We start from the raw sequence: 27,674 nt of genomic DNA on the forward strand, positions 1-27,674 counted from the left end.
AGAGCATTCAGGCGGGTCTGGGAGAGACGTTCCTCCTTGCGGAGCCATCGAGTGGACCAGAGCTTCAGTCCCTGGTGCAAGGACAGGAGCCCTGCGTTAAGAGTTGAGAACACATGGGCCCCAAACCTGATTTTGTTTCTAACCACTAAGTGATTAAGCAGAACACTGAACGTTTCTGCAACTAAGTTTTCTTATCTGTAATATGGAGGAAGGCAGCCTTCATTTACGGAGGGTTCACTACGTGTAGGTGCTTCTGGGAACCACCACCCCCGACCCTGTGAGATTAGGGTTATTGTTCCCATTTTACAGACGAGGAAACTGAGGTTCAGCAACACTGAGTAACTTCCTCAGAATCACACAGCTTGTTGTCTGGGTGTGGCGGGTGGTTAAGAATTGAATCAAGGTTTGCATTCTCTTATCTGCGTCTCACTCCCCAGCCAGTCCAGGCTACTGGAAGGATCGAGCATGATCTTATAACTCACGTGCAAGCATAGAGCTGGCTCTTCACCCAGGGTCCACGGAGGCAGAATGGCCTTTCAGTATAGATGGCTTACTTTGTCATCCTATGCACTTTAACGCATTGGAAAAGCATTATTCTGAGAAGGGTCGACTGTACAAAAACAGTTAAGAATCCCTGGTTAAAAGAGATCTTAAAGTGTGTCTGGTACTCTATCTTCATTTTACAGATGAGGAAACTGAGGCCAGAGTGGGGAAGTGACTCCCCGGCCTTGTAGCCTACCACACCCCACCACAGCGTGCGCTCACAGCAGAGCCGCTGCCTTAGGGGGCATGAGACAACGAACAGATAATTCAGAAAAAGGGAGTGGATTTGGAGCCATCCGTAGAACCACCACACCTGGAGGGGGCAAGTGTGAAAGTCGCAGACAGAGACAGTCAGCCCCCTGGCAGGAGGCCCAAGGATACTCCATGCACTTCAAGTTTCAGTCCTTTAAAACATCAGCCCTGGAGCCAGAGCAGGGCTGCGTTGGTTCACACACACGCACGCACACACGCACACACACACGATATACATGTCGTCACACAGGCTCTAACAACAGGCTGAACAGTCCCAGCAGCCAGGCAGAGGTGGAAAGGGCCCGGGAGCTTTGGACGGGACAGTGAATGGACTTACACATTATCCCTCTGGATTGGGAGCAGGGCTTATCTCTTCTGTCCAGTAATTCCGGCTATAATCCTCTTACTATGCTCAGAGTGTCCAGGGTGGAAATGATGCTGCTGACTGTAAACGGAGGACCTTCCTGAAATAACTGCACACGACATTTCCACATGACACGCGTAGAGTGTTCCTCAGGCTTGCTTCAGTAGTAAAAATAATCTGACCACTCCTCAGGGTCCCTCCAGACCGAGGGAGCCGGGACCGCTGAGGATGGGTTTTTAGGTCAGGCATCCTCTCTACTTAGAAGGATGTGGGAAGACTTTCGTTTCCTAATAAACGTAAGGGCTTTGCTATTAAAAATGGTAAGGACTTAGGACCCTAAATTTTTTTACTAATTGCCTGGTGAGAATAATGAGAATTAATTACAGCCCACACAATTTCATCCCAGCCCAAGATCCAGTAGAGTTAGTGGGAACTCACAGCAGGATTGAGCACAAAGCAAACTCCGAGGAGTGGGACGAGCGGGAAGGGGTGAGAATTAACTGCATCCCAGGCACTGAGAGAGAGCGTCCATCTGACAGCCACTTTGGTACCTGAAGCTTAGGACATTTCTCAGGGAAATTGCTAAAAATTAAAGGTTCAAGGTTAAATAAGGGTGCGCTACAAAAGGTGGCTGGAACCTACCGTAGACAGTTAGGGCAGGTGACCCCTAAGCTTGTAAATATCCAGGCAGACAGCCTCATGTAGCCCATGTAGCAAGATGCCAGCCCTGACCTGGAGTCCCAAGGCGATGCTCGGGGCCCTGGGAGGCGGATGAGAAAAGATGAAGCAGGGCCGTCTTACAGAGGACAGGACAGCAGGCAGTCTGGATCTCAGGGGGGCGGGCTCAGGAGTGTGGGCTCAGACACCCAGTTGCGGAGGGACCAGTGAAGGAAGAGAGCACAGAGGTGAGAACCGGAGCCCTGGGCCTGGCTCACACTAGCAGCCCTGTGACTTTGCCAGTGCCTGGGCAACAAACAGGGCTTCCTATCTCCTGACTCTGATGAGAAGGGGCAGCCAGAAGTGGGATCAGGGCAGAGTCTGCAACAAAGGTCAAGCGACCCACCTCTGAGCAGGGAGACGGAATTCCTACACGTCAGGGGCTCTGTCATCGGGATCTCCGGTGAGAGAGATTCCCGCTCCATGAAGGGTACATGAGGGTGAGGGGGAATTCACCCATCTGGGAACCCCTGATCATGAGGTGCAGGTCTGCAGTCTGCCCTGGGCACCTCTGGGCCCATCTCTGAGAAACAGCTCAAGGTGGTCTGGAGCAGAAGGGCAGGGGAGGGAGTTGAGACCTGGCCTGAGACCGGCTTGTGGGATACGACTGGGAAATGGAGCAGTGCCGGACAGGGTAGAGCGGACATGCTGGCTTCAGGTTTGGTGGCCTCAGTCACATTTCTAGAAATAGTAGCAAATAGTAGCAAAAGGCTGATCAGGTGTGTATATGGGGGGTGGGGAATGATGAAACATTCCAGGGGCTGCCATTGCTCGGGATCCAGGCAGCCCAGTGTGTGAGGCTGGATGCAAAGGGCTCACTCAGACCTAGGAGAGGAGGAATGGTGACGGAGGAGAAGCCAGTCCCTGGATTTCGGATCAGGGTGGGAGAGGGGTTTAGTACTAGGTAAGGCGGTAGATCTGAACTAAGTAGCAAGGCAAGAAGCAGAGGACAGTAGGACGGACAGAGACACCTTGTGCACATAAGATGAGAAAGCCAAGCACCTGGTCCTTGTCTGACTGACAGGAAGGAGGCTGGGCGGTCCCGCGGGAGCGCACGGGCAGGTCTGCACCCAGCTGGGCCAGCACATCCAGTGGGATGTGATTCCAGCATGAGACTGGAGAAGGCAGAGGGAGGGAAGACAACACATCAGGACACACAGGTTCTTAACACTGACCGTTTCCTGGGCTTCTCTGTGGGGAGGCAGTCATAGATGCAAGGCTGTCTTTTATCTGCTGAGAGAAACTTATATTTCCTGACAGAATCATTAGGCAATTTCCATTCCTTTTCTACCTCATTGGTTCAGCTGTCTGAGGCTCATTTACCTTAACATGTACCTGGCCCCTCTGTCGTGGGGCATCTTTCTTCTCACATCTCTTCCTCCCTGTAGCTCTGCCAAGAGCTAAGAAAAGAGGAAAGAAAATCCAGACTCGCCAATAAATACAGCCTCCCATGGCGACACAGCAAAAGAGAAAGAGACAAGAAAAGCAGCGTTAATGATTTGCTTTAGACTCACTAGATTAGCTGTTAGAGGTCCCGGGCACCGACACCAGAGGTTATCTTCATGGTTATATTCAAATTCCTGTCTGAGTAGCAGAACCTGGCGTCGCTCTTTCCTCTCCATCCAATTCCATCACCCAAGGGGGAAATTTTACATTCAGCCTTTGACGCCGGGTCTTCATCCTCTTCCTGATGTGTGTATGTGTGTGTGTGTGTGTGTGTGTGTGTGTGTGTGTGTGTGTGTGTGTGTGTGTGTGTGTGTTGAAGGGTGGAGGGGGCTCTTAGAACCACATCTTTTCGTTGCCAGGGGTAGCATAAGGTTTCCACTCTGGACTCCTGGTCCACGGCGGGGAGCATCTAAGTGGGTCAGAAGGAACTGCATGCAGGAGATAGAGCCCCTAGTCACAGGCATGTCAGGAACCCCCAGCTCTGGCGTTTTCACTTCTGACTTAAAGAGGAGAATAGTCCTCAGTGCTCGGCATAAAAGCCTCAACTGGGTACAAGATGGACAGAACAGAATTAATGTAATTTATGCAACGTCATTGAGCTCCAGGTACTGTGCTAGGCCTTCCTGTGCTTTATTATGTCATTTAATCATCACAATGACCTACAGGCAGTTTTATTATCAGCTCCATTTCACAGAATAGGGAAAGTAAAGCTCAGAGGAGTTAACTAACAACTCCACATGGCAGGGAGTGGAGGCTTCAGACCCACTTCGGACCATCTGTTTCCACAGATACATGCTCTTTCCCTCAGCTTGGTGGTGGTCAGAATGGAACTGGCATCAGAATCACCTGGAAGGCTTGTCATAGCACAGATCTTTGTCGCCACCCCTAGAGTTTCTGATTCAGTAGGTCTGGCATGGGGCATGAGAATGGCCATTACTATCAACCTCCCCGGTGATGCTACTGGTCTGGGGACCCCACTATGAGAACCACTGCTCTATGCCGTGATGCTCTCCATGAGGTAATATCCTCAAGACAGCAAATGACAGCCCAAGACCTACCAGGAAGCAGCAAGAGGCTCTAGACTGCACACTTTATGACCTGGTGATGGCAGTAAGTGCATGGCAGGGTGGTGAGAGCAGCCAGGGGCAAACCCGCCCGTCCAGTAAGGCTTGGCTGTCAGCTGGACCGCAGGTTCTCTCTGTTAATGCTCCCCTCCCCTCCCTGCCAGGTTCACCCTGTGGGGAGTGGACAACACAGGACGACGCTCCAGGCCAAGTGACGTGATCGTGAAGACCCCTTGCCCAGTGGTGGATGATGTCAAAGCCCAAGGTAAGAGACACTGAGGCCAGCAGAGTCTGCAGAGGGATGTTCCAGGGACCTCCCCTCGCCATGGGGAAAGGGGGAGCAAGAGAGTCAAACAGAACAACCTGGAGTTCAGCAGGGAAGGGGGAGAATTCAAGGCTCAGGACAGGAGCATCTCCTTTCCAGGAACTCCTCAACCTCTGCCTCTGGCGGAAATCTGCATTGCATCCCGTTATTCCACGTAGTCTGTAAGTCAGAGAGCCAGTGGGAGGTACTGGTGAAAGCCCCAGACACACATGGCGATGCACCAGGTGCTTAGGTACAGGGTACCAGGTGCTTTAGCACCTGTGCCCTCTGCCCTCAGAATGCTGATTGGATAACTTGCTCTCTTCATCGTTTTTGGTGCACATCTGAAAGATGTGCTTAGGAAGGCCACAGATTCAGAATGAATTGCTGTATCACTCCCTCCCTACCAAAGATGTGTCAAAATCTTCATTCTGTATTTTAGAGTTGTTACGGACCAGTTCTTTGGTAAAGAATTGTCCCTCTTCAGTGCGCCAGAATGAGCCCCTGTCAATTAGGAAGAGTTTGTTTTCAGTCAACATACATTACACGAATAGCACACTTCTCGCTGCTGCTTCTCCTCATGAAGCTCCCTGGAGGTCTTGATATCGTCACTTGCTCTAAGGCTTATTACATCCCCTCCACAACCGGAATTTAACTCTCTTGGGCACCACTTCTGTGGGGCTCTGGCACTAGTTAAAGTGATCTGATCAACTAGTAATTTCTATTAACAGTTAGACAGCTAATGGACCGATAGCATACGCACATTAACAGAGATGGTGACTGATGCTAGAAGTTTAGGTTGTGCAAGTTTTAATAAGAGAAATGCTGTTGCCAAGCTGGCATGTGGTACCCCTCAGATCACCTTAACTGTGGCTCCTGACTCCAGCTGTATGAAGTTGGCCATGAGTTGACACAATCCCACAGTGTTCAAAGGGTGATTCAAAGTCACAGTGGGTAGAGAGACCTAGACCTACTTTAATTAAAATCACTGATGCTGTAGCACTTTACACCTTCTGAAAGGACTTTCATTTATTGCCTCATTTAACGTGCATGGCATGGTAAAGGCACTGTTATTTTCAACACAGAAATCTGATCACATAACGCCTCTTCTTACAACTCTTTAATGGATTGCTATTCCTCTTGTGATGAAGATCAAAATATGTAACAGGCATATTAGGACTTAAATGGAGGGACCCTTGCCCACTTCACCAGCCTCTTCTTGCCCACACTCCCTATCAATCTCTGTATTTCCTGAAGCCTCACTGCCTTTCTCAGTTCCTCCAACACACCATTTCCATTTCCAACACGGAGCCTTTGCACGTGTTAGTCTCACTACCTCAGATACTCTCCAGTTCCACCGCTTTCACTGATTAACTCCTCTCAGCCTGCAGATCTCAGAGCAAGTGTCCTTCCTCAGTACGGAAGAGGTCCAGGGCCACTGCTAGATGCCCTTATAATACCATGTTTCTTTCTTTCAGAACATTTATCTCAGTTTGTTATTATAATGCCTTGTGCAATATCTGTTTACCTCATTAGACAGTGAGTTCCATGAGAGCAGAGTTCTGGTCTCTGTTTGCCTATGATTATGTCCCTAACACTCAGAAAGGAGCATGGTGACTGACTCGTTCCAGGAAACGTAGACTCTGGAGTCAGACCACCCAGGGTCAAATTTCTGCTCTACCATCTGACTACTTGACCTTGAGCAGGTTACTTCACCTTGTGCCTCAGTTTACTACTCTGTAAAATGGGGTGGGGCATAATGGTACCCTAGATAATAAGTTTCTAGAGAGAGTTAAATTAGTGAATTTATGTACAGTGTTTTTAAGTGCCTGTCCAGTAGTAAGTATTCAGTAAATATTAAGGAGTATACATTGTGGGATTGTGTCCCTCATGGTCAACCTGATACAACTGGAGTCAGGAGCCATGAACAAGATGATTTTCAGGCTACTAGCACATCAGCTTAGACACAATATTTCTCTTATTGAAACTTTCCCAACCTAAACTTCCAGCATCAGTCAATGTCTCTGTTAAGATCATTAACCATGCCTAGAGTTTGTTCTCGAGTAGGAACTCAATAAATATTTATTTATTTATGTACTTATTTATTTTTATTGGAGGATAATTGCTTTACAATGCTGTGTTAGTTTCTGCTGTACAGCAAAGTGAATCAGCTATATGTATACATATACCCCCTCCCTCTTGGACGTCCCACCCCCCTAATCCCACCCATCTAGGTCATCACAGAGCACCAAGCTGAGCTTCCTGTGCTTTATAGCAGGTTCCCGCTATCTTTCGATTTTACTCATGGTAGTGTATGTATGTCAATCCTAATCTCCCAATTTGTCCCACCCTCCCCTTCCCCCCCGTGTCCACATGTCCATTCTCTTTGTCTGTGTCTCTATTCCTGCCCTGCAAATAGGTTCACCTGTACCATTTTTCTAGATTCCACATATATGCGTTACTATATGATTTTTTTTCTCTTTCTGACTTACTTCACTCTGTATAACAGACTCTAGGTCCATCTACAACTCTACAAATGAACCTATTTCATTCTTTTTTATGGCTGAGTAATATTCCATTGTATATATATGTACCACATCTTCTTTATCCATTCATCTGTCATTGGACATTATGTTGTTTCCATGTCCTGGCTATTGTAAATAGAGCTGCAGTGAACATTGAGATACATGTGTCCTTTTGAATTATGGTTTTTTCAGGGTATATGCCCAATAGTGTTATTGCTGGGTCATATGGTAGTTCTAGTTTTAGTTTTTTAAGGAACTTCCATAGTGGCTGTATCAATTTACATTCCCACCAACAGTGTATGAGGATTCCCTTTTCTCCACACCCTCTCCAGCATTTATTGTTTGTAGATTTTTTGATGATGGCCATTCTGACCTGTGTGAGGTGATACCTCATTGTAGTTTTGATTTGCATTTCTCTAATAATTAGTGATATTGAGCATCTTTTTATGTGCCTCTTGGCCATCTGTATGTCTTCTTTGGAGAGAGGTCTGTTTAGGTCTTCTGCCCTTTTTTTTTTTTTTTTTTTTTTGCGGTACATGGGCGTCTCCCTGCTGTGGCCTCTCCCGTTGCGGAGCACAGGCTCCAGATGCACAGGCTCAGCGGCCATGGCTCACGGGCCCAGCCGCTCCGCGGCATGTGGGATCTTCCCAGACCGGGGCACGAACCCGTGTCCTCTTCATCGGCAGGCAGACTCTCAACCACTGCGCCACCAGGGAAGCCCTTCTGCCCATTTTTTGATTGGGTTGTTTTGTTTTTTATATTGAGCTCCATGAGCTGTTTGAATATTCTGGAGATTAATCCTTTGTCCATTGCTTCATCTGCAAATATTTTCTCTCACTCTGAGGGTTGTCTTTTTGTCTAGTTTATGGCTTCCTTTTACAGTTTGCATGGAAACACAAAAGACCCCAGATAGCCAAAGCAATCTTGAGAAAGAAAAACAGAGCTGGAGGAATCAGGCTCCCTGACTTCAAACTATACTACCAAGCTCAGTAATCAAGACAGCATGGTACTGGCACAAAAACAGAAACATAGATCAATGGAACAGGATAGAAAGCCCAGAGATAAACCCACGCACCTATGGTCACCTAATCTATGACAAAGGAGGCAAAAATATACAATGGAGAAAAGACAACCTCTTCAATAAGTGGTGCTGGGAAAACTGGACAGCTACATGTAAAAGAATGAAATTAGAACACTCCCTAACACCATACACAAGAATAAACTCAAAATGGATTAAAGACCTAAATGTAAGACCGGACACTATAAAACTCTTAGAGGAAAACGTAGGAAAACACTCTTTGACATAAACCACAGCAAGATCTTTTTTGACCCACCTCCTCGAGTAAAGAAAATAAAAACAAAAATAAACAAATGGGACCTAACTAAATTTAATAAATATTTACTGAATGAATAGAATATTGCCCCCATCTTATAGATGTAGACACTGAGATTCGGAGAAGAGTAAGTAAGCTGACCAGGGTCACAAAGCTAGCATCTTACAGGGCCTGCGCTCAGACTCATTATTTGACATCAATCCCTATTTTGCTTGCAATGTTAAATTAGATATTTAGAGGATTATTATGTAAAAGACTGAAAACCTTTCTTTGTCTCTCAATACTGATGAAGAAAAGACATATCAATACATAAAAAAATAGTGTTCAATTTATATAGCAAAATAATTCTCCTTCTCAGGATTATTGGTGTCCACTGAGATGTTATAGTAGAATGGAGACCCTTAGTATAAGACAAATGTGCTTCTCTCTGGAGTGAGTGTTGCCTGGTTTGTAGGGTATGGACTGAATGACTTTTGAAGGTCTCTGAAATCCCTTGATGATGAAAGCAGAATCTGGGGTTGAAAACACCTAGATGAGAGACTGGGAAGGACCCAAGTTACCCTTATTTCATCATCTGTTGATTTCTTACTCCAAGCCAGAGTAAGAACAGGTGTTGAGAAGGTGTCCCAGCTATTTCCGTTTTGGAGAATTTGCTGATGTCCTTGCCAGCAGTGGTAGGCACCTTGGACTTGTTTGCTGAATAGGCAGCAGGCTGGTTGGACATCAGTGGGGTGAATAGCACGTAGGAGAGATGCCAGACAGTGCCACCTGCAGGAATAGATGGATAGAAGCAACTCTGGAATAAAGAGTGGCCAGCAAAGAATAATCTGCCCAGGAGAGACCGCTATACTATTTCTCTGTGGGGCTTCTTCGTGTTAATCTCGTCCCCAAAGCATATCAAGATGTGCTTCTGACCATTTGTGCTCCCTGACAAAGAAGACTTTCTGAAATCCCAGCAGACCAGCTGGGAGCACGAGAAGCAACTTAATGCTGAGAGAATGAAATAACATTCCCAGGTCCCGTTATCCTTCAGCCAGAGAGGAGTCCTGTACGGGGCACATGTGGAGATTAATGAGTTAGACTAATTGAGGACATCCTTGCAAATTAATACAGGCCTGGCCGTTATGCCAAAAAACATAAGCTTTGCCTCCTTCAAACCCAGATGGCGATCATAAATAGAGCTCACTTGGGTTGAGCTTACAACTAGTGACAAATGGGAATTACCTTTTAAGTGACCCAGAGCATGACCTCAGCTCCTAATTATCTAGCAGGAAGCCAGACCCTATTTCTTTTTTTTTTAATCTTATTTTATTTATTTTTTTATACAACAGCTTCTTATTAGTCATCAATTTTATACACATCAGTGTGTACATGTCAGTCCAGACCCTATTTCTTATACGATCATTTTCCTAACCTAGATACTTTCTATGAAGAATTTTACTGCCTTATGACAGTAAAGTCACTGAGCAAGGAAGTTTCTACCAGTGTTTTACTGAAAACACCCTTTTCCCAGCAGGAAAGGCTAGTCAGTAATAAGGTCAACCTAGTCTCTAGGTTGGGGCATGACCTTCAAGGGGTCTTCATGTGGCTTCACTAAGTGAAGGCTAGTTGTCATTCATCTTTCCTCCAACATCCATCCTCCTTTCCTGATGCCAAACATAAATCCTATCCATTTCTTCATTTCCTTCTTCCACAGTCATTTATTAATTAATACCACAATCTGGTGTTCGATGCTAAAGAAACAAAAAGAACTAGGCTCAGAATCTATTTTCAAGAACTTTATAATCAGATTTCATGAATTTATCAAATCAGACAACTTATCTTAAGCCCTTACTAAATAGCTGGTCTAGGCATTGGGGGCAAAATTCCCCTGCCTCATGGAGATTATATTTAAGCAGGGGTGACAAAGCAAAAAAGTAGCAAAATAAGTAATATTTCAGATAGTGGCATACGTTATGGAGACATATAAGCAGGGAAATGGTTTAGGAAGGCAGGGGGTAGAATTTCAACTAGAGTGGGCTGAGAAGAAGGAGAAGGAGGAAAGCACACAGATATCTGGAGGTGGTCCATTCCGATAGAGGAGCCGCAGTGCAGACATCCTTGGCGTGTTTGAAGAAGAGAAAGGAGGCTCCTCTGGTGAGAAAGATGATGAGAAGGAAAGGAACAGGAGAGGAGCTCTGAGAGGCTGTGGGGAAGATCCTGTAATGCTTGGTCATCAGAGTAGGCAATGGGATTCTGCTAGGGACTGGGATGGGAAGCCCTGGAAAACTTTGGGCAGAAGAATGACATGATCAGACTTAATGTTACAGGATCGTTCTGTCTACTTTGTTGAGCATGGACTCCAAATATTGGGTCCAAGGTGGAAGTGGGAAGACTGATTAGGAGGCTATGGCAATACAGAGGAAAGATGGTATTGTTTTAAACTAGAATGATCAGGATATAGGTGATGAGAAGTGGTCCAATTCTAAATTATTTTGATGGTAGAACTAAAAGGATTTGCTAAATGGATTGGATGTGGAGCATGAGAGAAAGAAGAGTTCTTCCAGCCTTATCCTATATTGTGAAAAGCGATGTATAGAGGTGTGTCCAAAGTGCTTAGCTGAAGCAAGACCACCTAGGTCAGCTAAGCAAGACCACCTAGTTCAACTGCTTGTGATTTTTCCCTGGCAGACCCTAGCAGCCTATGTGAAGGTAAAGGAAAAGCAGAAGATGGAGCAAGCTACTTGAGGACACTAGCAATGGGCCGCGTAGATCAGGTTAAGTAGAAAAGGATGTAAATACAGGACTGATGCCTGGAGTGAACGAAGATGTCAAAGGACTTGGGGTTTCTGTCATTGAAGAACAGATTTGGTAGCAATAAGAAGTATAGGAACCATGAAAAGAGGTTGTGTTCACAGTACATATGTGATATTTGGATTTATTATTTCAGAGATGGAGAAGTTCTCAGCCCAGTGATTGGCTTTGATGATGGGGGAGTCTCTAGACTTAAGCAGGCCTTTCATTTTGGCAGTGAAGTCACCCAAAATGGTGATAAGAAATGAGGTGGAGAAGACAACCAGATGCTAGATTCTGCCATGTCTGGAGAAGCATAGTTAGGAAGTGAGTGGTGGGAAATAGGAAGAGACAGGTAAGGTTTTAAAGTGGACGGACTTTTACATATATTGAGAGAAAAAACTGTTTTCGGGGAGGCGGCTCTTTTCTGGTGTATGAGAAGGATCCCTCAATACTGGAGAAGGTATCATGCAGTTTTCAGCCAACGCAGGGGTATGGAGGGAAGGAAGAGTGTGTTCCAAGGTCAAGGGTGAACGGAGAGTTGGTTGCCACGTAACGGTGTTGGTCCCAGAGGAAGTAAGAACGTTTTGAGAGAATGAATGAGTATAGAACAGTGGTGCTCAAAGTGTGGTCCAGACAAGCAGCATCAGCCTCCCCTTGGAACTTGTTAGATGTGCCAGTTCTCAGGTTCCAGCTGAGACCTGCTGGATCAGGAACTCCAGTGGGAACCAGAAATCTGTGCTTTCACAAGCCTTCCAGCTTGTGAATCAAGTTTAATTCTCAAGTTTGAGAATCATTGGTGTGAAGGAAGCACAGAGCAGCATGGGGAGAGAAGGGTAGGGGAGAGGACAGACAGACTTGGAGGATGGGGGAAAGGGGCTTTGCAATTTGGACAGTGCTTAGAATGACAAAAGTGTAAAGCCAGTTGGGATTCATTGTCCTCAAGTTTTCACGTGGAATTCTATGGTCAGTTACTTCAGTGTGGGGACAGACTGGGGTTTCAGGTAGCTCCCCCCGAAATAATGTAAATGATGACTTAGGACCTCCGTTCAGGAGACTTTTGTTACAGCAGCCGAGGAAGCCATTGGCAGAAGGTATAGGTGCTTCCCAGGATTCTTATTTCATAGGAAAAAGAGCAACCACTGCTGGGGGATAAGAAAGCTCCCTTCTGCTTGGAGTCACTCCTCTCATTTAAATAAGACTATTTCCCCACTCTTGGACTCTTGTGTTTCAGCCTCTCTCTGTGTCATGGCATTGGGAAAAGCATGATCTAGTAGAGAACCAGTAACAGGAATTTTAAAAAATAATATCTGCTATTGCCCAACTCTCCCCCTCACTCACTTCCAGACACCATGGCTTATTGCTGCTTTCAGGTCTGCTGCCCACCATAGCTGGGGGGGCCTCCGTGCTGGCATTTCCTCCCCTCCTATGCTGTGCCCCAGATATCCTCACAGATCGTTCTCTCCCCTCCTCCAAGCCATGGCTTGAATGTCATCTTTTCAGTGACACCCCTCTATTTAAAATTGCAATGCCCCACGCAGCACTCCCAATGCTCCTTCTCCTGTTTTACTTTTCCCCACTTTCTAGCACACTGTATGTTACTTATTTATTATGTGTATTGCTTAGCTGAATGTGTCCTACCACCAGACTGTAAGGGTCATAGGATGAGGACTTTTTGTCAAAGTTTCTCCCTGGTGTAGCCAAGTACCTAGAAAAATGTCAAGCACGTGGTAAGCACTCAGTAAAAATATTTACGGAATGAATTAATGAATAAAAGTGTACTTGCTTTGTCCAGACATCGTGCTAAAGAAATACTTTACATTCGATATCACTCTTAGCCTCACAATAACCTTGGAAGATATGTGTTATTAACCATCACTGAACAGACAAGGAAACTAAAACCCAGAGAGGTTAAGTAACATGTCCAAGGCCACACAGCTAGTGTAGTGGAGCCCAACTCCATTTGATGTCATGGTGCCTATTCCTTTTTTTTTTTTAACACCTTTATTGGAGTATAATTGCTTTACAATGGTGTGTTAGTTTCTGCTTTATAACAAAGTGAATCAGTTATACATATACATATGTTCCCATATCTCTTCCCTCTTGCGTCTCCCTCCCTCCCACCCTCCCTATCCCACCCCTCTAGGTGGTCACAAAGCACCGAGCTGATCTCCCTGTGCTATGCGGCTGCTTCCCACTAGCTATCTATTGTACGTTTGGTAGTGTATATATGTCCATGCCACTCTCTCACTTTGTCCCAGCTTACCCTTCCCCCTCCCCATATCCTCAAGTCCATTCTCTAGTAGGTCTGTGTCTTTATTCCCATCTTACCCCAGTTTCTTCATGACCTTTTTCTTTTTTCTTAGATTCCATATATATGTGTTAGCATACGGTATTTGTTTTTCTCTTTCTGACTTACTTCACTCTGTATAACAGACTCTAGGTCCATCCACCTCACTACAAATAACTTAATTTCGTTTCTTTTTATGGCTGAGTAATATTCCACTGTATATATGCGCCACATCTTCTTTATCCATTCATCTGTTGATGGACACTTAGGTTGTTTCCATGTCGTGGCTATTGTAAATAGAGCTGCAATGAACATTGTGGTGCATGACTTCTTTTTTGAATTATGGTTTTCTCAGGGTATATGCCCAGTAGTGGGATTGCTGGGTCGTATGGTAGTTCTATTTGTAGTTTTTTAAGGAACCTCCATACTGTTCCCCATAGTGGCTGTATCAATTTACATTCCCCATGGTGCCTATTCTTAACCATACTTTTGGATCTGAAGCCTTCAGTCCCAGCCCTGTTCATTTATTCTGATGCCCGAGAGATATTGGCTCCCTTCTCTTTTTTTTTTTTTTTTTTTTTTTTTGTGATGAAGCTGTGTATGTAGACACCCTGCCATCTCTTCACCTGCATTTTAACTATTCCTGAACACCATGCATGTCAAAGAGAGGGAAGACAGATTCCTGTTTTGGAAAACTCGAGACTTCTGTGAAGCTGAAAGCTGGGTTAAATGATAACCAAAAATATCTTATAGTCTAACTTTCTTTGAGTTAGTGAATTCTTGAGATGCTATGAAAGCTAATGAAATAATATCCATAAATTCCCTCATTGGAGATAGGAGGGGCCAGAAATATTCGGTCTCTAGGAGCCTAGCGTGTAGATTTTTCTGAATATAATATCCCATTTACCGATGAAGGCTTTTAAGCACACCCTGGTGTTAGATTATCTTGGTTTTAGGAGATTTACGGTAGAAACTGGGACTATCCCGCCTGGTCTCAGGCACAAATGCTTCTGCTAACGGGAAGCATTAGCCTACTCTAGCTGGATATTACTATTGTGTTAGGAGAATAGTAAGTATGCCAGAAAACACCTTCTCAGTCATCACTGTTGCTCAGCAGACTGTCACAACCAGGGCCTTAGGCCTGTGATGCTATGTCCCATCACTGGAAATAAGAACAGATTGACAGCAGTAAAAGGATAAGAGAAGGGACCCCTGGGCTTCCCTGGGGGCACAGTGGTTGAGAGTCCACCTGCCAGTGCAGGGGACACAGGTTCGTGCCCTGGTCCGGGAGGATCCCACATGCCGCGGAGCGGCTGGACCCGTGAGCCATGGCCACTGAGCCTGCGTGTCCGGAGCCTGTGCTCCTCAACGGGAGAGGCCACAACAGTGAGAGGCCCGTGTACCACAAAAAAAAAAAAAAAAAAGAGAAGGAACCCTGAACCTCCCTGTCTGGGCTCTGGTCTATTCACCTGCGTTTCTGCACTGCTGGTCATTCTTCTCTAAGTACGTACTCCCTGCCTCCCAGTGAACAAGCACAGCTCTTAGAATAGTCCTTCTGCTTCTTTCTATTTCTACTCCAGAAATGACAGACTCCCTGCATATCTACTAGGACTCTCTCTTACTTGGAATTTATGGGCCAGCCAGGGCAATGTCCTCTACCAGAAATAGTCACCCCAGAAAGCATCCCCCAAGACTCTGCCTCCTGTATCTTAAATTGGTTAAACACTACCATCCCCTGAGCAGGTGCAAAAGAGCAATGGAAGATAGAGTTTTAAAGCTTGACTCCAGCCCACACTGGCTATATGACCTTGGGCAGGTAACCTGGCCTCATTTGTAGCACAAAGACATCCATATTCATTGTGCAGTGGTGATATGAGGATTAGAATTCACACATGTAAAGTTCTTGGCAATCAGTAGGATGTTAATACATAAATACCAGAGCTCTTTATATTCTATATAATTTTTATTTATATTCTTTCTATTCTATATAATAAATACCAGAGATCTTTATAGTCTAAATCACTGTCCACTTTATCTCTTGATCTTATTTTAACAACCTGAGAATTTTAAAGTCCTGAAAATCTGAATGGATTTCTCAGCTGAAATTATTTTTATTGCAGCTTAAAGATGCTGGTTACAAGGGTTTAATTGCTAAAGGGTTGGTACAACCCAGGTCTGGAGATATATCACCAGAAACCCTCCACCAAAGTGGATTCAAATGACTGCCAAGGTCATAAATTTCACTCACTTAGCTAACATTTTTTGATCTATTATTTTGTCTGGCCTTATTCTTGCCACTCAGGACACTGGGGAAGTGAGGTCTGGCTCCTGTTTTCATAGGCAATGGGCAAAATAGACAAAAAGGGAAATTATTGCAATGCTTGGGCAGAGTAGAGGTAGAAATTTTATTCATTCCAACCCAGGAAACTCTTAAAATGATGACTCAGTCATCGCCAGCAGCCTTGAATTCACTTGGAGTAGTGACAAGGGATCAGGGCCTTTAGGCTGACAGGGGGTCAAGTGGGCAAAGTCTGGCTTAGAAGCCTGTAGACTTAGTCTCTTCATCCCCTGATTTAACACTGGATCTGAGAAAAAGCTCTCCAGATCTCAGTTCCCAGCTGTTTAGAAAGAAAATGTCAACAAATCTCCTTTCTGACAGGTTTAATGAGAAAATATTTAATGATAAAGTGCTTTGAGCTCCACAGGAAAAAATGCCAAGGCTACACAAATTCATTGCCCCTTTGCCACATCACCAAGTTCAATCTTAGCAATGTATACCTTGGAGGCAGAAATATAAGAGGTATAAATTAAGCCAAAAGATCACTCGTTTGGAACTGCAGAATGCACTGGATTCAACGTACATGTCAGCACAGATCTGCAAGCTTGCCTTCTTTCCTGTCTGGGTGGCCCTAGCTAAAAGACCCGCATTCCTGCAGTCAGGGGGCTAGGTTGCTCTTGGCACTGTGGCTACTCCAGGTTCTTCACGTTGCTGGAGGCGTAACCTGACAGTTCCTGACCTCATCCCTGAGCCGAAGGCTGCTCCCCGCTGCCCAGGGCTGCCCCATTGCTTTTGCAGGACTCACTTTGTACCCAAGCATGCAGCCTAGAGGTGCAGAGGAGTTAACGCCTCATGGGGGCAAATGTGAAAAGTCCCCATGGACCAATCCTGAATGGGAGCTGGATATAAAGTCTTCTTCTGTTCTTCCCCAGATGGACCAGTGAGGATCCAATAGCTTCATACATCCTCTCCTGCGAAACATAGCCATCAACTCCTTAGAGCATTTTCTTATATTCACTCTGCCTCCTTTCTTGCCTCATTTCTCTCTATCCTCCGTCCTGCTTCTCTGGGAATGCATTTGCCAATACAGTATCAATCTATGAGCTCTTGCCTCAGGCTCTGTATTATTAGGAAACATGGGTGAAGACAAAGAATATTATCACCTAAGTTGACCTTAGAGAGATTCTATTTGAAGCCTTTCATTGTATAGAAGAGAAAACTGAAACCTGATAGGGCAGTAGGTTCAGTATTCTTTGAGTAATATCACACACACACACACGCATGTATATATACACACACATATACATGCATATACACACCTATGTGCCTGTATTTATAATCATTTATGTATATGTGTATATATATATATATGTGTGTGTGTATATATATATGTATGTGTGTGTGTGTGTGTGTGTGTGTGTGTATATATATATGTATGTATAATCTTACTTATTGGCCTTTTCTCCCATCCTCAGAAATAGCAGACAAGATCTACAATCTCTTCAATGGCTATACCAGTGGGAAGGAGCAGCAGACCGCCTACAACACCCTCCTGGATCTGGGTTCCCCCACTCTCCATCGAGTCCTCTACCACTATAACCAGCATTACGAGAGTTTTGGAGAATTCACCTGGCGGTGTGAGGATGAATTAGGCCCCAGGTAATCAGTAAACTTCATTATCTCTTTTAAAGACCTCAGCTTTTTGAAATTTTGTACCTCTTCCACTATAATACTGCCTTCATGAATTTGCAGATATCCTGGGTGAGCTTAGCTGCTGTAAGTCCTGTGCTCCTAGACAGCTCAATTCATACTGATTAGTTATGGATAAGCTGTATTTATGCTGTATTTAAGTCAAGCCATGAATGCATTTCCTGAACTCTGAAAAAACCTTTGCCCTTGAGTTGTTTTACCCGCTCCTTATCATGCTGACACAGCATTCCAAAGGCTAAACTGTAGGAGCCCAAAGCTTAGTCTTTTGAAAGAAAATTAGGAATTTTATTGAAGAGGTTATCCAAAAATATTTACTGCATATGAACTTTACATATGTTATGTGCATTATACAGACGTATTTTGAGCTAAATTCTACATTCTCTTGAAAGGCAGAATGGGGGTAGCCAATGACCCATCTTGACATCTAACCTGGCCAAAGTTAGGATAATGTAGTGTTTGCCAACTTGCCCTGGCCCCAAGGCTACAACTTCCCAATACTCAGTACTCCTGCTTTTAGGTTATATAGCCCAGATAGAGTTCTTGGAAAGAGAGGAATGGGAAGAATGCATAGAGATAACACCTTTCCTTTGTTCCATTCAACATGGCTGTGTATTGCTGCTCTGAGAAGAGAAGGTTTCTCTAGAAATACTAAGATTTTCAGATAAACACAGTGAAGAGGCTTTTCACGTGGAATGTCCCCAAACTTATATGTCCCCAAACTATTTAGGAGTTCATAAAGAAAAAAAAATAGGGGAAGGAAGGAAGGGAGGGAGGGAAGGAAAGAAAGAAGAGAAAGAAAGAGAGGAAAAAAATAAATGAAGAAAATCAGTACAGTAGGATCCTCGGGCACTCAGAATTCTTGCTGTCCTGCCAAAAGGGATCAATAAAAGCATCACCCGAAAGTCATCCCATTTGTCTGATATCTGATCAATTGGAAAGGAGACTTAGTCTCAGGACGCCTCGTATGACCTGAATTTATAAACTTTTCTAGAAGACCATTGTACAGGACATCCCCCGCCCTGCTACCTATTTTCTTACTTTTGAAGAAAGGAGAAAATTTAGGATTACCTTCCTAAAATAAAATGATTTTATGTGTAAGGTCAGGAAGAATCTTTCTGCATTCCATAAATTATTTCCCGAAGTTTATAAAGGTTGGTTTTTCTTGGGCAAACAGATGCCATGGCTATAGACAGGACACAGAGGGAAATATATAAGGGGGCTTTAATTTGTTCTGTCTCAATTTTGGTAAAAAGCAAACCCTGGGTTAGAAGGTAGATATGTATTAAGAAATAGCCTCCCTGCTCCATACCTTACCATCACTCCTGTCCTTATTATTACTCATACCTAATATCATCCCCTCTCTCCAGCTCTCTCCCCAATTCCCTTCATGCTCTCTCCTCCCTCCTTCTGACATTTATTGAGTACATATATGCAGTTCTTTGTCAAGGAGCATAAATGTCACAATTTGAATAGCACTAACATTGCATACATCATCTTGACTTCCAAGGGAATTTGGACTGCTTTTAAAATGTCTCTCTTGTAACTCAAGAGTCAGAAGGAAAATTGGTTAATGAAGAAAGTGCGCAGGGGAAAAAAATGCCGATCTCATTGTAAAGCAAGGCCTGCTGCTGACTTGACACTGTCTTCTCAAAAAGAGAAGACTCTCAGGAGTCTTCCCAGGAGACTCTTTCATGTGTAATACTGGTTTTTTAAGGCTATATATTAGGGGGGAAAATTGTAGTTTCATTAGCTTGTGGAAAATCAAGTTTCGCTTTTCAGTGTCATGGATCTGGGGGAGAACCACAGGAAACAAGAAGTCTCCTGCCTTGAGATACTTCACCACTTTGGAGTTAGTTGTGAGAATAAATAGAAAAGGGTCAGAGGGTACATACGCCCTGCAAGCAAGCAGAAAGTATTCCCTTGCTTCAGTTAAATCCAATTCCATTAAAATTCATGGAAGCCTCCATGAGAGTTGAAATACCTTGAGGACAGCCTTGGTCGCATTGCTCTTAAGAAAGAAGAAGGCTCTGAGATGGTCAAGGACATACCCAAATTAATTATTATCTTTTTTTAAAAAGGGAGCAATGAAAATAGCCACAAAAAACTCCATGGGCTAATTAAATCCATTTGTTTGAAAGGATGGCTAGGATGTGTTCCTTTATCCATTTCTTCAAGATGAGGCAGATGCTGCCCTTTACTCTTTCTTCTCTCCCCCTTCGTCCGCATCCCAAGAATGTGTCAACAGCTAATGACATGCAGCAGGATAGATTAAGAGGAAGGCCACCAAAGTCCCTGTTGATGACGACTTTTGGAAAGCCTGCTTGGCCAAACGGCAGAGGCTGATGGGCAGAGAAGAGGCAATCTGCATAAGGTGTGACTTAGTCGGCAGAGTGTTTGTTTGATTTTCTCTGACCCACCATTGCAGTGGGAGAAAATTTGACTGGCCTCCGATGACCTCACACTCTCTGGGTCCCTTGACTTTGCTGCCACAGCTCAACACCTTGCTTCCAATGTCCGTCATCCCCACCCGTCTCTCGCTTGCCCTCCTAGGAATGCGGTGAGCTCACCCCTTGTGATGCTCGTAGCCAGAACGGAAGAAGAGGCATGAAATGAATGTGCTTCTTGTTCTTGAGAGCTCATTCTAAACTTGGTGAAGAAACTTCCAGTTTCTGGAAAGAATTGTTGATTGAATTAGAAAAGAGATGCTTCCTCACGTGTGAAGTTAGCCTAGCAGTTGATAAATACTGCAAGGGGTCCTGTTCATTGAACTTTCCAGAACAGAGTTTAGAGCCTCACATGGGCTTGTTGGAATAAGAGACTATTCTTTCATGGGTCTCTGGTCACCCGTGGTTTTTTGAAGAAGGGAAAGAACACAGCTAAATGAGGGGATCCCCGTTCCTTCACTTATCCTAAGTGTTCAGAGTCAAAGCCAGTGTGGGCTGAGAACTGGCCATCAGGCAGTCCCATCTCTAACACCAGACGTGGATGCCAAGAAGAGGCCGTACACCGGTGAGCTAGATCCTGGCGACAGCCCGCTTCCCCAAGCTATGCGCAGGGGGTCTCACACCCTGTTCTTGGCCCAGTGGGATCACTCCTTTACCAGTGTGTGTGAACTTGGGGAGACCTTGCCCTCCTCTTCCCATTCTCTCAGGGATCTGCAACAGCTCAGGTGCCCTCTCATCACCTCGTCTTCTTCCCACTCTTTGGATGGGGTCTCAGGGGTCTCAATGGCGCTAGCCTCCTGACTTTCCGAGGGAGACTGCAGAACAGAGCAGGAGCGCACCTGGGGGTTAACTAGGTGCTGCGTGCCACTGGGAGTCTGCATTTTCCCAAAGAATGACCCTATGTCAATATGCACTGAGGGCACTATTGTTCGTGCCCTTATTACACTATAATTACCTTCATACAGGCATAATGAGTTACACTTGATATCCCCCAAAGTGCAATATATTGGCGGCTTCTACTCAGTTCAGAAATACCCTTGAATCCAGTCAGACACATTATTTGTCATTTAATGGTGATAAATTACTGGCTTTAAAGTAAATTGATCTGATTTGTCAGCTCTATGATTTGAAAAGAGCATAAATCCCCACTACAGTATGTCATTTTCTCTTCCTTATTTGTCCTTATTGCATTTTGTTTCTTTGTTTCCATTTTGGTGCCCTACTTTGCTCGTCCGTCCTTATTAATTAATTATTTCATTCATTCATTCATTCTTCCATTCATTCATTCATTCTTCCATTCATTCATTCATTTTCTTGACAAGTATTTATGGAGGTTCCCCCTCTTCTAAGTGCCAACCATGGAACAGTAAGCAAAATAAACGGGGCTCTTCCCTCTTGAAGTTTAAAGTCTCACACTGTTTACCTTTCCTGCCTTCTCTTCTTTCTAACCTAAGCATCCTCCATGCTTGATCCGTAGGAAAGCTGGCCTCATCCTTTCTCAGCTTGGGGATCTCAGCAATTGGTGCAATGGACTCCTTCAGGAACCCAAGATAAGCTTGCGACGCAGCTCCCTTAAGTACCTGGGCTGCCGCTACAGCGAGATCAAGCCCTACGGACTTGACTGGTCAGAGCTTAGCCGGGACCTTAGGAAGACGTGTGAGGAGCAGACCCTGAGCATCCCTTACAACGATTATGGGGACAGCAAAGACATCTAGCGCCATGATGCCAGAGAGCAGCTGCCAGAAGGAAGCAGGAGAGAGGAGGGGAAATATCTGGGTTGGTGTGTGGATTTTTAATGTTTTTAAGGGAACGTTCAGACCTCCACAGGCAACATCTAAACTAGGGAGAAGGTGATCCTTGCTTCCTGCAGAACTTCTCGGGTATCATGTTCTCCATCTGTGTGGTCAGTAAGCCTGCTAGCCAGGGCTTCCTAAATTTCTTCTTAGGGAATTACTTTGGGGCTTGTTTTGCGGTTAATTTGTTTTGTTCATTTTTTGTCCAAGAGGTTCATCAGAATGCTCGGGTTCTGCCATGCTTCTCATGAAAGGGCCATTAGGTGGCGCACCCTGTGCTCACTGAGTTCCTATGTCCCTTGCACCTGGGGACAGAGATGAGGCCAGAAAGTTGTAGAGTGGCCTCAGACCCCAGCCTCAGATGTCCTAGGAAAGCTCTCACACTAAGAGCCTAAGCTCTGCTCACAGAGAACAACAGCAAGAAAACTGGGAAGGTGGCCCCTGTGTAGGTCTCATGGTTTCTGCCCTCGGCCTTCCGATTGCTATCTTCACACTGCAAAGGTGAACTTCGCCTCCATTATGGGCCCCGGTCGGCCTCCTGGATTTTTAAGGGAATTAAATCTCCTTCTGGAAGAACTCTGCCTTCTCCTCTGAACAACATATCTTTAAGAGGCAATAAAATGCTACCTGTCTAATGCACCTGCAGAGCAGTCTACCTGGGAGTCTGGTTAGCAGTCCATGTTCTCGAAAAAAAAATGTAGTTTCTTCTTTTAAAAAGCTCCTGTACCTCCAGAGTGAACTTCTGCAGACCAGTAGTGCACGTCGCATGCCCGGATTCTCTGTGGTGTCTGCGCCACTTACCTTGCACAGATCCGTCCTGGCTGATGTACGCTCTGGTCAGGACGGGTCAAGGCCTCCATGTCAGTGTTTTAGTGAACTCAAGTTATTACCCATCACAAAACACTTCCGTCCATTCTCCCCTTTGCCAAATTTGCTTAGTTATGTTGCTAGTTTTGCAAATCATTTCTCTGGGTGAGGATTCCATTTTCACCCCCCATCTAGTTGCCAGGAGCAGCAGAGCTTCTGTGTAGGTGAGCTCCCCTGACCACAGGTAAGGGCCAGGCCACTGCTTCTGCCCCACTCCCCGAGCATTGGCAGTGGCACAAGTGGGGACCTGGCCAACGGGAAGTCCAGCCTCTCAGAAAGAGCTCTGCAGGGCCCTGTGGACCAGCAATGGCCTTAATTGTCCTCACACACCTCAGAGGCCTGAACACACACGTTCAGCCACCCTGCCTTTGACCAGGGCTCCTCATTTGGAAACACAAGAGAAAGGTCAGGAAGGAGATGCAGAATCTATAAGGCCTGTCATTGAGCCCTATTGAGTTTTTTCTAAGTGGTTAGAATGACAGAGCTTGGTTATTGAGGGCTTACTGTGTGCCAGACGCTGCTCTAAGCGCTTTACCTATCGCTGAATTCTAGCAACAGCTCGTTTCTTACCTACCTGAACCACCATTTGAATTCAGGCTGTCGGACTCCAGAGCACAGGATTGTAACCCCTCGCCCTCCTCAGCTCTGCTTTCCACGTTGCCTGGACGCGCAGCTCTCCCTGGCCCCTGCCTCCGTGGCACAGATATGCCTGCAGTGCGTTGCAGTGGGAGGAGGGCACAGTGCATCCTAACCCTGTAGCCGGGGCGTCCTTTGGGACCACGGATCTGCAGCACAAGCCTTCTCCCCGCCAGTGCCTGAGAGTGAGTGAGCCTGTGGCAGGGCTGCAAGCACAGGTGACCTCACGCCCCTCTCTGCATCTTTCTGCAGAAAGATGGAAAGACAGTATATCGACTCTGGAATGCAGCCCCCTCAGTTCCAGAGCAAAGGCTGGCAGAAAACTGAGACCCACCTGGGGTCAATGCCGGGCGGTGGGTGAAATGCCTCAGAAGCCAGTGTCTCACCTTGACCGAAGAGGAAGGGGTACAGGAGGCAGCAGTGGGACCCCAGCCAATGGGGCGGGGCCTTGGTGAGAGCTGGTTTTGCCGCTGCTACTCCTTTATTCAAGTCTGTACAGAAAGCTGGATCTGCACAGCAGAGGACCAGGACCTTGGGCCAGAGAGAGGGGCCGGGGAGTGGCATCAGGGACACCGTTCCCTGTCCCTCCTTCTGTGTTATTAAAATGAAGCACGCTCACGCTTTCCCTCCCTCCTCCCGTCTCCCCCCAGGTCCATCCTCATCTTTGTCTGCTTCTCCTGCCTGATACCCTTCCTCCTTAGCCCCGTCCTTCTCCCTCCGTGACCCTCTCCCTCCTTCAGTGTGCCCTGTGCCCTCCACACATACACACAGTATGTGCACACATGCACACACAACACACACTCTACACAGTATATACACACACTGCCCACACAAAACACACACTACCCACACTGTACACACTCGACAGAGTATATACACATATGACACACACCAGACACATGCACACACTACACACGCAACACACACACTACATGTGCACACACTACACACACGCTTTACAAACTCTGCAGTGTATACACATACTACACACACACACACACACACACACACACACTACACACAGTATATACACATACTACATGCACAGTATACACACTGTACCTATGTACACACTACACACACACACACTATAGACTATACACATTTACACACTACACAAACTATAGGCACACACACTATACACATACAGTGTGCACACACCCTATATGTATACTGTACACACTACACATAGGCACACACACCACACACACACACTACATACTACACGCAGCCACAGATGTACACACACTACATCCACAGTGTATACACGCACACTACACACTGTACACACACAACACACATACTATACACACTACACAGAATATACACACACATAATATACAGACACACACTATATATACACAGTCTACACACACACTACAGACACACACATTACATACACAAACTACACACACACACTCTACACACACACATACACACTGCACACACAGCCTCTATGCCTGGGTCCCACCTACTTTCAAGTTAAAAATAAGGCCAATATGAGTGGAGCAGGAGAGAGTGCTCAGGCCCCCTGAGGATTTCACTCGAGGATTTTGCCCAAGGAAGGCAAGCTCGCTCACACCCCGACGACACTGCCCACAGTTTGACTGCAGGAACCCATTCTGACTAGAAGGGTGACGGACGGGGCCACTATTAAACCTCAACTTTCCAAGCTGCCAAACAGGTCTTAAGGGAGTTGCTTATACCCACCAACACTCTGCCAGCCCTGGGATCCCACGAGGCCACTGGTGTTTCCTCCTGAATGGACATGGCCCACTGTAATAGCACTAGACCTTTAACGGAGTGTGCGGTTGTCTTCCGTGGAGTTTGGTCCGTTCATTACTTTCAGTTAATCGCACTTCTTGATATTTGAAAATGTTCTATTAAAAAACTGAGTGTGAAAAAAAACCACTTTACTACTATAGAAGGAAGGGAGAGTATAGTGTGACCAACTTCAGGTATAGCAGTATTGTTTAAAAGAGAATCATTGTACGATTATACAAATGGAATAATCAACTAAATAATAAACAAAGCTGTCAGTAAGTGTCGGGTGTGTGGATGTTACCGGTGTCTTTTAATAATCGGACTGATCTGGTTAGACCAACTGCGGAATTATTAAAGCTTTAAATGTTATACTTTAGATTCTGTTGATACATACATAGGTCTTATAGCCCATCATCTTAAGTAGAAAAAAACTTAAATCCTTCACAGCAAATTATAAGCTTATTGTTAGGTACTAGCTGTTCTCATCTTCTTTCTACCATCGCCAAATAATTGGCCAATGAAATGTATTTATTGCACATCTGCTGCATTTCAGACACTGTGCGTGGTGCGGGAGATACACTGGGTGGTAGGACAAGCTTGTTCTCCGTCACCGAGAATGGCATTTTATAGGGAAAGTTAGACATTGAACCCATCATTGCAAGGGTGACAAGAACTATGACAGAGACATACAGGACTCTATGGGAGTTGCTGAAATTTGTATGTTGGGCATCTAAGAATAATGTTGCAAAAGGCCCTGCCTGACACATTCTTATCTTGCATTCTGTAGAGGCATTTGGGAGAGGCTGGCTATTATGAACTGTAGCTCAGAACCTCCATCTTTTCTGCCCCCTCTCTACAATGTAACTTTAAATAGATGTTATCTGTGCTGCCACCAGCGCATGTGATTCCCTTTAAATTCTTCAATAGCCAGCTATTCAGTGCCTAGGCGCTAGTTGGCCCTCTTGAAAAGTAACCGTGACAGTTCTGGTCTGTGCGCGCAAGTGAGAATTATTAAAAGAAGACAGACTGGCAGTTTTAAAAGACGGCCCCATAAATTCTTCGACACGCCTCCCAACTAGAATGGTGTTCTACTGCCTCTGCCCTTGAATCTGGGCAGGTTGATGACTGTTTTGACCAATAGATGAGAATGGAAGTGAAACTCTCTGACTTCCAAGTCTGAGTCATAAAAGGCCTTGGGGCTTCTGCCTTTTTCTCTGGAACTCTTACTCTTGGAGAAGAAATCTGAGGCCACCGTGCTGGGGCCACCATGCTGGAGACGTCACATGTAAGCACTCTGGGCCACTGTCCCAGCTGAGCCCAGCCTTCCAGACATTCCAGCTAAGGCACCAGACACATGAATGAAGCTGTCTTGGCCCCTCGAGACCCGTCCCTCTGCCAGCTGCACACCACCCAGCGACCTCTATCAATGTCACATGGAAGAGGAGCATCACCTGCCAAGCCCCGCCTGAATTCCTGGCCCTGAAAATTATGCAACACAATAAAATGGTTATTGCTTTAAGCCACTGTGGGGATTGGTCTGCTAAATAAAGGGGATCGGATGAGAGCTCAACGGTGTCTATTCCACCCAGCCAGTGACGGAGCATCTAAGTTTCTGTCCTGGGTGTGAATTCACCGTGAAAAGAAGAGGTGATTTTCCCCGGGCTGGGCTACGTAAGCATAACGTCCCTCTCACCACCTTGCAGCAGTGAATCTCTGCTGCAACAGAGAAGAGCAAAACAGAAGACTGGATGCTTCACCCCAATACCTCTCAGGGGGCGAACCTCAGGAACTTAGTGGAAGCCCTGGGAAGGGGGACAGTTGTTCCAGGGCCAGCAAAAAAAAAAAAAAAAAAAAAAGAGAGAAAGGAGGAGACAACTGGGGACAGAATAGGAATAGTAGAAGAGAAGGGTTTCTTCTAATTATTTTGCTCTTCTGCCCCTTTGCACTTGGAACTTCCTGGATGTGAATGTGTACATCCCACACTTAAAGTGTGCCAGGCACTGTGCTAAACACTATAACTGCAGGCTCATCCTCCATCTTCGTGCAATTCTGTGAACTGGATACTCTCAGGAAAGAGGAAGCAGAATCTCAGAGATTTTATACAACTTGCCCCAGTTCACAGTGAAGTAGAAGTAAGGCCTCTCAACCAAGGGCTGTCTGACTCTAACCATTACACCATCCTGCCTCCGCCATTCATGAGCTGGCTTCTTATTGAGTTTCCTAGAAAGGGAAGAACTCCCACTGAGATTTTTTACACATCACTGGCTGGTTACCCTATGTCAGACCATAAAAGAGAATGTGGCTGGATCAATGCAAACCTACCACGATTAGGAAGACAACTCGGGGTGCATAGCTGGTTTCCAAGCTTGTTTGCTTGTCTGTTCGGCTTGGTTTGGGATTTGTTTGGCTTGTTTTTTGTCTGTCCCGTGAGGATAATGCAGAGTCAAGAAAAAGCGTGACTCAAGCTCTATCTGCTGAACGTAGCCTTGTGTTGGCTTTTCATGGTTCTTTTGCCCTGTTCTCTGTGCTCTGCATGCATCCTTGGTAACACCCGATACTTGAGTGAGATCT

General features: G+C 45.5%; 1 protein-coding gene across 1 annotated transcript in view; it reads left to right on the forward strand.

The window, feature by feature from the left end:
* ASTN1 (astrotactin 1) overlaps positions 1–25,712 on the forward strand; it is a 329,737-nt gene extending 304,025 nt beyond the window's left edge. The window contains exons 21-23 of the mRNA XM_033847791.2: positions 4,551–4,651; positions 17,365–17,548; positions 21,521–25,712. Coding sequence (XP_033703682.1) covers positions 4,551–4,651; positions 17,365–17,548; positions 21,521–21,758 — 523 coding nt within the window. The 3' untranslated portion in view covers positions 21,759–25,712. The remainder of the gene's footprint in view (positions 1–4,550; positions 4,652–17,364; positions 17,549–21,520) is intronic.
* Positions 25,713–27,674: the final 1,962 nt, after the last annotated feature.

Source organism: Tursiops truncatus, chromosome 1, assembly GCF_011762595.2.
Source record: "Tursiops truncatus isolate mTurTru1 chromosome 1, mTurTru1.mat.Y, whole genome shotgun sequence".
Taxonomy (NCBI): domain Eukaryota; kingdom Metazoa; phylum Chordata; class Mammalia; order Artiodactyla; family Delphinidae; genus Tursiops; species Tursiops truncatus.